At 42.9% G+C, this 12,364-nt stretch overlaps 1 protein-coding gene across 2 annotated transcripts in view; it reads right to left on the reverse strand.

Moving 5' to 3' along the window:
• The window catches only part of prickle1b (prickle homolog 1b), a 31,410-nt gene that overhangs the window by 2,417 nt on the left and 16,629 nt on the right, over positions 1-12,364 (reverse strand). Inside the window, exons 1-7 of one of the 2 annotated variants that reach the window (XM_042402885.1) lie at positions 11,503-11,578; positions 7,838-8,035; positions 6,704-6,817; positions 4,698-4,835; positions 1,898-2,101; positions 1,601-1,787; positions 83-1,081 (exon numbers count right to left, since the gene is read on the reverse strand). In XM_042402885.1, the coding sequence (XP_042258819.1) occupies positions 83-1,081; positions 1,601-1,787; positions 1,898-2,101; positions 4,698-4,835; positions 6,704-6,817; positions 7,838-8,035; positions 11,503-11,517 (1,855 nt within the window). In that variant the 5' untranslated portion in view covers positions 11,518-11,578. Of the gene's footprint in view, positions 1-82; positions 1,082-1,600; positions 1,788-1,897; positions 2,102-4,697; positions 4,836-6,703; positions 6,818-7,837; positions 8,036-11,502; positions 11,579-12,364 lie in introns of those variants that run through there. The other variant, XM_042402886.1, reaches the window with a different exon arrangement.

A 12,364-nucleotide genomic window follows, 5' to 3' on the forward strand; every position in this document is an offset into this window, starting at 1 on the left:
GAAAGACACGTTTTAAACAGATGTTGGCTATAAAAAGAAAGCACATTTTCCATTAAATCCATGTAACCAATATTGGCCTTACCAGTGATGTTTGAGAGTGCCAGGGAGTCCATGGAGTCTCGAACACCCTGCTCGGCCTTCCTCAGCTCATCAGCAATACACTCTAGCGAGTCTTGGTACCACTGCCTGGTGTCTGGCCATAGGCCCTGCCTTCCTGTGCCAGATTGGTCCTGATCTTGATCCATCTCCAGCTCTTGGATCTTTCTGGCACTGGCAGGACCTGGATGACTCCCATAGGCTGAATCTCCCAGCCCATCCTGAGACTGGGCCCAGTACATTTCAGGCAGGTGCTTCTTGCTCATCAGTCCAGGGCTAAGGCTGTTGGCTCGGGATTGATTGGAAGTCTGGCTCTGGGTAGGACTGGCAGGGGTGGGTGAGGAGGGGGTAACCCCCATGGATGTACTATCAGGTTTTAGCCAGGGGTCAGAGACACTTATTAACCTGTTTCTGTCACTGCTAGGGCTGGGAGATTTTAGGGGTGGCTGCTGAAGTTGGTGCAACATCCCGCGGTCACCAAACTTAAGCAGGAGCTGAGTCATGTAGTCCTCATGCTGGGCCCACTCCTCTGGATCCTCCTCTCCCCCAGCATCCTGCTCCTCCCGCTCCCTCCAGAACCTTTCCTCCTCCAGGCCTAGATGGGCCAGTTTCCGCCCTACAATATCAATGTCGCCATCAGCATCTCCATCACCCTCGCCGTCCCCAAACTTGTACTCAAATGAGGGGACAGTAGCAGGTGGGTTAAACAGCTGTGACTGTCTCCACTGTTCTGCAGGCCTGCTGCTCTTCCCCATGCGGACACTGCGCCGTGACTCACGTGAGCGGGCAGACTGGAAGGCAGAATCGGATGAGTCAGAGGCATGAATATCTTCCCCCTGGCTGCAAGCCTTGGAGCAATAGATGCGGCCTTGCTTTGGCAGGAAGGGACAGCCCAGCAAAGATGTCTTACACTGGGCACAGCAGAAGCACTGGTCTGTAGCATGCCAGTGTACTCCTTCGTAGGTCATCTGGGCATGGTCAACACCTAAAGGATGGTGGGATAAAGACAAAAGGAGCATAGTATTAAGAATAGTAATTTTACAAAAAATAATCAGTCAAAAAATCACTTCAAAGCCGGAACATGGTGGTTTGTTACACATAACCATCTGAGAAGTCGTTAGGAAACTGGAAAAGGGCAGGCACTTTCAAAAAATACTTGGCAGGTGATTGGACGAACCATCTGTCTATCACTGTCTATCACCGTCTTACCTTGCGAGGCAGCTGGATTCACAAGATCACTCAAGAATCCTCATAGGACACTGATTGGTCGGAACTACCAGTGGTTCAGACACAAGCGCATAACTTAAAGCCTGACAAGATGGATTCTCTCATGATGTTGCGAATCCAGCTACCTTGCAAGGTAAGGAACATGGGCCTTAGGTATAAAAACTTTTGTTCTTGAAACAACAGGGCGAAATCAAGACCTCATGCACCTCACGACTAACCAAACTAATCATTTACAACAGTGGGTTATCTGACAACACAAAAGAAGACATTGACTCACCAATATTTTCACCACAGGCCTCACAGTACTCTGCATACAGTGACTCAAAGCAGCCACAGCAGTAGGGCCGGCCATCTTTCATGATGTAGCGTTGCCCCCCAAGCAATGTCTCACACTCGAAACAGGCAAAGTGCTTCATGTGCCAGTGACGACCCTCTGCTTCGGTGCACTCGTCCGCAAAGATGATCTGAGGAGAAATTCACACAGAGGGTTGACTTTGACAACATTAGCTTTGATTTGGGGGGTTAATAAGCAAGTTAGCCATAGTTGGTACTCAAGACTGCTACTGCTACTTACCTCGTCACAAGAAGAGCATCGTGGTTTGAGAAGCTCAGCGTGATGTCTCCCACAGATGATCTTCCCGTTTTGGTAGAAATAGATCAGATCTACCAGCAGTTCTTGACACGTGGCGCATACAAAGCATGCTGGGTGCCAGCAGGGGCTCGGCCCTGCTCTAGAGGCAAAAATTGCCATCTCCCCTCCATTGATGCCTCCGCCACACTGACAATCAAACACAAACAACAGATGATCCATGAGATTTATATTTTAGGCATCTTGTTGATGCAGTGGCTTACAGTGAAAAGCCTTTAACCTTGCTTATGGGATTATTAATGAATCTGGTGATAAGTATGCTGCCTTGAGAATGAAACTAAACAACAGTGTGGAGACGAATGCTTAAGGGAATGACATTGGAACATAGATGTGTGATACAGTTGATGCCTGTGACACATGAGGAATGCAACACAAATAAAAGAGAGCTTACGGAGATAAAAATTCAAAATATATCATGTATCGCCTGATGTTTCATTGGCAGTGATGCTAAAACAAAGAAGGCTAAACAACAGGTGATCATACTGCAAGTGCCAAAGGAATATGATCCATTCAAAACACATCAGTGAATCCTGCAGTGATTACAGTCATAGCAGAAATACAGAAATGGATGATAACATGGGCACAATGCAATGTAATCTTTTCACGGCAAAAAATAGATATTATGGCTTATGCTGTGCAACACTCACTACACCAGAGCTTTGCTCATCTAAACACTGAGCTTCCTACACACCTTACAGTTATGTTCTGGCTATTAAATTACTTTTGTATTCTAACTATGTGATCTACCATTTTGTTGCCACCTAAAGCTTCACATGCTTACAACAAATAAGTAAATAAAAGGCTAGAAGATATCTCCATGTCTTCTTGGAGAAATGATGAAGCGTTTCTGAGAGGATCCTCTATTTAAAGGAAGTTAATGATAAACATCAATTACTACTTTTCCAAATTAATTAATTTGAGAAGCACTCTTTGTTTTAACAAGGGGGTAGATATAAATCACGTTTAGTACCAATCAAGGGCTCATTTGGAAGTAATGAATTTCAAAAATACTTAAATCTCAAATCTAACCCTCCGAGCATAGCTTCTGTACCAACAAAAGTCATAGAAAAATGCTAACCTAAATTAAAAGTGATTAATGTACGAGTATGTGTTTGCATTCCAGTTGGTGTTTGTCCCACGTTGGTATAAAAAGTGTGTCTCTGAAGAATTGGTCAGCATTTTTGTCTTGTAAGCCTAAACATAAATCACTAGCATTGGTTCAAAAGATCATATGACTCCATGGAGATTGTTAAAGTGTGTCTGAATGTGCAATCACAGGTCTTTATATAACCCAGCAGAGCTATGAGACACCCACAGGCAGCTATGGGATGCCCAGCTATTAACCATTATTACCGGGTTGGACAGACAGGGGCCTTGGATACAGGGGTGTTGTGTGTCCCTGGGAGTTATGGCAACAGGAAACTGGAGCCTTACAAATTGTGTGTGAACGTGTGTACATTCGTGGGTGGATGTTATATCCTTTTGAATACATGAGCATGTGTGTGTTCGCAGAGCATAAACTGTATGAATATACATGCATGTCCAGTACGTGTAAGAATGTAAGTGTGTTCCTGTTGGTGTTCCTCTTTGTCGGTTCGGACTGTGTGACCTTGAATGAGTGGTGACAGGCTACATCTGCCTGTCCAGAGGAATTAACATAGCTGGCCTGTTCTTCCTGGATGCCTGACAGAGGATGTGGTTTGCTCACTGGTCAGGGCTGAATTTGCCGAAAGCCACATAACACTAATATTTATGTTTATTGTATCGAAAGGAAGTTTTTCGGAAATATGATTGAGGACGGCTTGAATGCCAGTAGATGTTGTGTTTATAGCACCATCACCAAATCAAAATAGGAAACAGAGGACAGGTTTTAGGATAGTTTCCAATGTTGTGTTTGTTCGTAGCTCACAATGGCTTTAACCAGGATCTCAAAATGGAGGCTAGATGTCAGAAAAATATCCTGCATCTCGAAAAAACATTGAGGATTAGGATACTTTCCCTTGATGGCACATATTTACATTACACTGTTGGTGTGTTTAAAAGTCTGTACACTGTGTATAATCCAGTTAGAGTTTCTATTTTCCCTCTGGGTACATCTACAACTTAAGTAAACCCACTTAGTGGAAGAATTTTCAGAGCCAGATGAAGAATCTTGCCTTATTCTATAATTCGAGTTGTTTCCAAAAAAGGTCTTAAAACAAGCTAAATGTGCTGTGCTGCATGCAATTATGTGGAATCATCTGCCACATACTGTGACCTGTTTGGAAAAAGTAAGATTTTAAGACTCCGAGCAAGAATTACTTATTAACCTGTACATGTTTTTTTTCTGCAGTCTGTCATGCTGAGATATAGATGGGTGGCAGGAAATTGGCCGAATTCCTCCTGGGGAACTGACTTCTCCGCTCGGTTTGAGCATGAGCCTCCCAATTTCCCTGCTTCCTCCCTCGCCCTAATGAGGAAGTTTATGTCCATGATTAAAACCCTCGCATTAGCCAATCAGATTTGTGCCTGAGGCTGCCACGTGCTGGGATGGGAGAGTGGGTGTTAGCTGCTCATGATATAAATAACTTAAGATCCACCAGTTGGTTTCCTTGTAACTACTAGCGAACCTTATAGCTATATGAGAACTAAATGACGCAAGTACTCTTCATGAGTGCATATGTGTGTGTGTGTGTGTGTGTGTGTGTGTGTGTGTGTGTGTGTGCTCATGGGTATCAGCACCTACATTTTCACAGCGAGTGTGTTGCAGAGCTCGGGGCAGGATCTTGGGTGTTCCTCTCCCCAGTGCTTCCCTCTTCCTCTGGGCACTAAACATATGCAGCTCTCTCTTTTCCTCCTCAGTCAGAGAGTGGCAGTAGCGCACCTGGTAGAGAAAGAAGAAGAGATGAGTGGAGAAAAGAAAAGAACAGAGAGGCTGATTTATGACTAAGAGGGAACCAGTTATGAGGAGAAAGCGAAGCAGCACTTAAAAACATCCACCCATTACCGCTGATGGTTCAGCTTTCATCTTTGCATGCAACTTTGGGGAAGTGAATCAAAAGAAGTCCATATATGGCTGGAAAATTGTTTAATTAAAGCTAATTCCCCTCAAGGCTGCGTTGAAAGGATGGCGTGAGTGATACACAAACCCTTCCTCTGTGTTTAGAGATGGTGATGAAGGCTCAGATAAAAAACCGAGACTATCCTTACAACCAGCTTGCTTGTTCTCTAAACAACAGTAAATGATGCCGGCGTGTGAGCTCACACACGCACACACACTGTCTCTGTCTCTCCCTTTCACACACACAGAGTGCTTATCCTTCCTAACCACAGTTACGCAAGGAATCCTCCTGCAGTTTGCTTCCTCAGCCACCAGGTCTGCCGACAAACATCATAAAACCGCTCGGTCAAACACTCTGTGTGTGTGTCCGTTGAGTGTACTTATTGTGTAGCTTCCATGTGTGTATTCAGAGACCACCTCTGTCAGACAGTAGCCCCCCACCCCCTCCCTCTCCTCTGGTGATAACCCCTCTACCATATCTCCTAATGTAAACTCTATTAACACAGACGTGAAAGGAGTGCTGGTTTACACACCATAAAACTATTATACGGAAGAGGCTGGCATGTGCTTTACTGTCACAGGAGGGTTTTTTGTTAAAAGGCTGAGGGAATGTGGCCATTGTTCTGGTTTTACTAGAAAAGGCAGGCAAGCTTGTCTTCACTTTACTCAGCTGCTAACTTAAGTTTAGTTAGAGTTGGGTATCATTTGAAATTTGTCATGGCCAATATGATCGCTTCATAGAATAGTTTCAGTACTGATACAAAAACTATACTTAAAGAACAAGTTGTCCTTCTCTTTTTTTAAACTTCTTAAAAGTTAAATGTTTGTCTAAGTACAAGCAGCCTTTGCCTGAGTCTAATACAAGAAAAGGCAATTTTCTGTGTGCTCACTTTTGCTGAAATTTGAAGGTTTAAAGACTGTAAACTGGTTAAAATGTCTTCAAATGTTAATTGTTTGCATGTGGGATGATGTGTGCAGTTGAAGCACTTAAAGTACTTAAAGTAGTTGAAGTTAAAGCACTGATAAAGTGTCTGTTGAATTTTATGAGCCAAAAGCAGTTGATATCAGCTGATGTGTAATTAGTGAAAGCATCAGAAAGTTGAAGCCCTGTAGGCAGTTGAATTGTCTGCAAGAAGTGAAAGTAGCTGAGGAGTGGAAGAACTGGAAAAAGGTGAACTGTCAGCGAAAGAGATGAAAGCAGCTGTAATGTCATTTCAAGAGTAATGAAGAGATGAAAGCACTGCTAGAGACAGATGGAGTGTGTGCTGCAGACACATTTTGGACCGTACCAAAAAGAAAACTGAGACTTGATACTGAGCCCTAAGTTCAGCTGAGTTCAAGTCGACTTTTTCTTCTCAATCATTCGTCCTTCAGCTGCAATATCTCTGACACAATGATCAGATTTCGGCTCCGTTGCCTTATTTAGTCTAGATTAACTGTTTGTATTGTCAATTTTTAAATGTTTATTAGCTTAATTTAGCTTTTTGTGATTATGTGAATATTGTAATATACCATTATTGTTGAAAATTTAAGTTTAATCTAGTGTTGCATTTATTGTATTGCAAATCTTAACTCCATGGTACAAACTTCTGCCTCTGTCTCTACCACAGACTGTCACTTTCCCCATCTCTCTCACTCTCTCTGCTATGCTATGCACCCTGTCACCACACTGTCTCTCTCATTATCTTTACCTCGTTGTCGTGTGGCGGCAGCTGGTAGAGGAGCTGTCGGATCCTGTGCTTCTCTCCGGGGCTGTTGACATATGGCACCTTGTCCTCTGGCAGACATGAGAAATACATCTGGACCTGCAGATGAAGACAGATGAATGAACTTTAGATGACATTTCTTGCAGAAACAAATATCAGACAGATGGTTCTTTGAACAATAGATATAGAGAAATGTATTTTTGTGTCTGTCTCTCATGATGTAGCATTTAGGACTCTAATGGCATTTTATTTTGTTGTATGATCAGTTAAATCGCATAAATCAGTGTAATATGTTGCAGTCAGGAGGGCAGCAATGTTATCAGTATGCTTGAGAGGAAGGGAGGAGGGGAGAAAGTGGGAAGAGGAGGAAAACACAGGTCCAAAATAGAGAGGAGAGGAGAGTGTCTCGTCTATTGCTCTCAATCAGGCAGAGGAGAGGCAGAATGGATATCAGTGGGGAGTGACTGCTGCTATGTGTGTCCTTATTTTGTGACGCTGTGGGCCAAACATGTCTGTCTCAATCCAGTCACAGGCGCCCGACTGTGACATCTCCTCACACACAAGAGACAGCGGGGGGGGGGGGACTGCAAATGTTAAGCTAATTCTCCCTGATAGGAAAAAAAGGAAACATGAACAATTTTTTTTTTCTTACCATGCATTTCTCTGAGAAAATATGGAAAAAATAGGTGCAACCTCACAGTCATTTCTGCCAGAGATGTGCTGCACATGTGTATCTTAAATACACACTAATGAATGTGAAAAAAAAAAAAAAAATCCATAGCCAGATGTTGGGCCTTAGCCAGAGGCCAACATGCGGTGCTACTAATCCGCTAGTGTGGCATAGGGAACAGAATGTCTGCTTATTTGAACTAAAGCCCCATGCTGTTAGCGTACAGGTTTATACTCTTATCCTCTGAAGAAAAATTCCATCTTCAGATACTCTGACACCAAACTGTAATGTGCAATAAATTTATTTTTTCCAGCAAGTTATTTTGTGCTGGAATTTACATTTGCATCTTCCCATTACCTTAAATTTCTTTTCTACTCATACAAATGGAGAAAATGTACTAAAATATACTAGCATAAAAAGGAAAAAGAGTGAGTGAGCTGAGGCCTGACCTGTTCAGGTCTGAGTCCTGGTGGCACCCAGGCATACTCCTCCAATGCACACCCGGAGTCATCATCTGAGGTGGAGCTCCTCTGGAAGCCCACCGACATCTTTCCCATCTTTCCCCCAGCACGAGGCTCCATCTCCGGGCCTCGATGCAATGGACGCTCCCCTCTCTCACTGCGCTCCAGGTTCATCACACACGGGCGCTGTGAACAAAAAGGAGGATTTAAGAATTTACAGTACCAACTTTTCATTTTTTTCCCCTCCGATCCCTCCTCTGTTTGCTTTATACTTTTTTCCTAATTATAGCTAAAGCTCTGGCTTTTACCTTTTCACATCTTGTCACTGATTGGTTAGTATACTGCTGATTTAGGATTTTTGCGCTCACTGTTAATTCCTTTGCATTTTGTAAAAGCCTACAATCAATCAATTACTTTAAATCTCTAAATTTCTCCACAAGATAACTGTTTTGATCCCAGCAGTGTTGTAACAGTTTGACACAGCAGCTACAAAAGAATAGAGCAGGGATTGTTCCTCTGTTGGACTGGAAGGGAAAACAGGACAAAGTTTCTCTTACCAACACACCACAGACTGCCATCCTTTCACAATTCAAGTAACATATGTTATTTTCCACCCCATTAGTGCAGCATGTCATACTTCCTTTGTTTATCCATTACAGAATCATGCTTGATAAGACACCGAAAATAACACTTTCCTACTTCCAAGAGGCACTTAGGATGATATATAATGGAAAATCATACCAGGCTTTCTCAGTATGTTTGCACTTATTCAACAGGCAACGTGACTTTTCCCTGACTTAACTGTACTTATCTCACATTGTGAAGATACAACTGCAGCATACAGAACATCAAAGGCTATGTATTTCGGTCAAAATTCTATTATCTACGTACAAAGGTACATTGGATACAATGAGACAGTTATTTTAAGCTAGGATTGTAATACTTTGACATAACATGATGCAGCAGATGTTTCCAGCTGTTAACCCAGCAAACATCTGTGATGCTTATTCACTGTGCTAAAAGCACTGAAGGTTGGGAAACAAACTCATGCATGAACGAAATTCAGGGAATCACTATTGCATAAGTGGACAATGATGATCTGGAAAATGCAAAAAATAACAAAACGGTGTAAAAGTCTTACCAATTAAAAGGTAGCCGCAATCTTAACAACAATCCACATATGTCCACTCAAACTGCAGTGTGAATCCTACTACTGCATTTCAAAGTGCTTCTTTTTCTTCCCTTTACAAGCTGATAAGAGTTGGACTGGTGGACATGAATAGGGATTAATCAGTCTGATCCTTGCGTGCCCGCCTTTAGCAGTAGCCCTCTTATCTCTGACATGCAAATCTGGACCGGGTGGGGGGGTGAGGTGGGGGGGTGGCAGTCAGAAACTTCACACAAGTTCTCCAAACTTCATGTAGGTTTGATCTATTACACAATAGCAGCACTATCAGGGTCATTAGGGTCCTGATGGCATCTATTGGCAAAACATTATTCCAGTTAAGTGACTGTAAAGCAGTCAGTTGAAATTCATTTAGAGCAATTGCTGTGCCAGGTGATAGCCAGCAACTTATCAGATAGTCTGTAAATAGAGCATTATATCAGTTGTTTGGGTTGATTGTAGCACTTTGAAACTTCTAGTCATAATTTGTGATAATGTACAGTACAGATCTCCAAAGAAAGACACTACCCCCCCCCCCTCCCCCCCTTCAAAGGTCAAAGGTCAGTTGCAACTGAACTGAGAATCCAAACACTGTTGGAGCGCAGCCCCATCCTCGTAGAAATGTCAACCCTCAAGGCTCCTGACACCTCACCATGTAGTCAAACTCCAGAACAAGAATGTGGAAATATTAGCATTCCGCTATTAGCATACAGTTGAGTTCCATTTAAATAAAGCCCAGGGCCTCAAAACACTGACTTTACAGATTAGAAACGCTGTTAGAAGTCAAACTAAAGCTCTTATCAAAGGGAACAAAAGCGTATTTGGTTGTTGCTTTGTTCTTCAGTGACTAATCTATCAGGTTTTATGGTAGGACAGATAATGTTATCACCGACAAGCTTTTCTTACCTGTCTGCTTTATCTCACTTAACCTGGTTAAGACCAGTAAGTGGTGCAATTAGATGAAGTCTTTTTTTTTCTCAAAGATTTTTTTGTGCCACCATATCAATGGCACTGTGGGTGTAGTTTGAGGTTAAAGAATAAGAAGCCAGTAATGTTTTTTTTTTTTAACTGACAACTTGGACGCAGGTACAGTTTCAGGGTCACACACAGTAAGTTATCTGGGATGTTTGATAATGCACACACGTGTGCTGTTGCAAGGGATGCAACATGTCACGTCCAAAGCTATAGAGTTACCAAACATCATAAAAGACCTGAACTATCTGATTTATTTCACATATTTTTGGTCACATCAGCACAATATTAACTGCAATTCTTTGTCCTATTTAACGTAACATTAGGAAAGGCATGTTCCCACAAAATCTTGATTTTTCAAATTCGGGGACTAGCACTTGAAACTTTTGGTCTCTGTCCTCCTCTGCCCTTCAGCTCTCCAGCTTCTCATCTCACAAGCTGCAAGGAAAAGGTGACTGCAGATTCCTGAGCCAACATACACAGCAACTCACATTACACCATGTCACCCCTTGGCAATAACACAATGGCCGTCTTTGTCAAAAAACAAAAACAAAATGTCTACCCGTTCCTCCTCTCGACCCGGGCCGCGGTGGAGACGTGACGGGGGGGAGTTTGGCAGGGGTTAAAAAGGGAAACTCTTTTTTGAAAAAGGCATTTAAAGAGTCACAACATTGGGTCCTGTGTAAACATGGGGCCAGATGTAGCCAGCTAAAGGTTAACCGTGTGCTCCTCCCCCGCTTAACTGACACTTTTTTAAAGGGGCTCTCCTTCACCAGAGAGGCTGGAGGAATTAGTAAGTCAAACACGTGTTTTTTTTCAAATGAACATAACTTCGGGCGAACTAAAGGAATACATCCTAATCTACTGGAAAGTATGACTTTAACAGATTGAGCCAAAGTGTATCAAATTCTCCCAATGTGAGGAGATATTTATTAAAATATCAAACTGGTGGTGGTAGTGAAATAATTACAGCTTTAGTTGCCTGCAATGAATTTTGGGACATATTTGGAGAGTGTTTGTTGGGAAAAAAATAGTTAATATAATGTTAAACTGAAAAAAGCTACATTTTTTCTAAATGTCATGTGATTTGCTTTAGAAAAACCATTAAATTGCGGAGTTCAAAGGCCGAGGTCATCGCTCTTTGACTCGCGAAGAGTGTTATTTTAAGGCCAAATGGGTGTCAGGGGGTGCACAGAAGACTTAACACAGCTGGAGCAAGACCACCTGCACACACACAATCACACAATCACCTCACTGCTGTCTATACACACAAACACAAGACCTAGATGTACCACCTCTCAGACACACCGCACTTAAATCTTGGGCTAAGTTCAACCATTCATTCTCTAAACCCAGGTAATGTCCCACAATCCATTGCACGCCTACTCATCTACAGATCTAAACTTTAGTTGGTGCAAACATTTTCCATGGTAAAAATGCGAAAGCGCTTTTCATTCACAACATCTTTCATCATTTAAAAGGTTCACAGAGTGCACTTTTTTTTTTTCACTCTTACCTCCAGGAAAAGCATCTCTCTTTCCACCTGCACATAAAGCTCTCATTCACTTCCACAGTCTCCTGGTCACACAGCGCTGCAGCTCTGGCTACATGTCTGCTGCATCAAGCTCAACGGATCCTTGCTCTAATCAGATCCAGATCCAACGTCTCAGCCTTTGGAAGTCAACGTCAGCTGTGAGGGAGTCCGAGAAGCCGCAACTCTCACTCCACAGCTGAGGAGCACCTCATTTAGTAATCCAAAATTTAGAGGTCTAAAGAGCAAGGAGGAGGGCAGAGAGGTGACGTCTCTATCTGGAGTGTCTCCGATCTCAGTGAGTGTGTGGGAGTGAGTGGGTGTGTGTGTATGTGTGCTCTTGTGGCAGCCAAGCCTTGCTTGCCCCTCCCTCATTCCTCCCCTCCAGAGCAAATCGCCTGCCACTGCACTTCAATCACACACATATTTCAGAGTCAACACCCCCCCTCCCCACCCCCTCCATCTCCACACCCTTTCCTCCACCAGAGTGACACCCAGCCCCTCCACCCTACCCCCCTCAACTTGGCTGCAGGATTCCTGAGAGCCAGATGACATGTCTGCTCTACTCTCTCACTCCTTCTCTTTGTCTTTCTTTCAGACTCTTTCCCTCTTTCACAAATGTTTTGTTCTACAAGCCAGACAACTGTCTCATAGGAGAGCAGTGGAAGACAAAATCATCTCAAATTCAATTTCAAACTCAACTTTAATTGCAGAAAAAAAAATTTGCTTCCTTCTGAGGCAGGCATGTGTAAAAAACTGATTTGCATAATTATTTTGACTAATTTCCCTAAAATTAAATTTCCATCTATTATGCAAATGTGTGCACGCTCTGCTCACGCTTCGTCCG

The sequence above is a fragment of the Thunnus maccoyii genome, chromosome 23, assembly GCF_910596095.1.
Source record: "Thunnus maccoyii chromosome 23, fThuMac1.1, whole genome shotgun sequence".
Lineage (NCBI taxonomy): Eukaryota > Metazoa > Chordata > Actinopteri > Scombriformes > Scombridae > Thunnus > Thunnus maccoyii.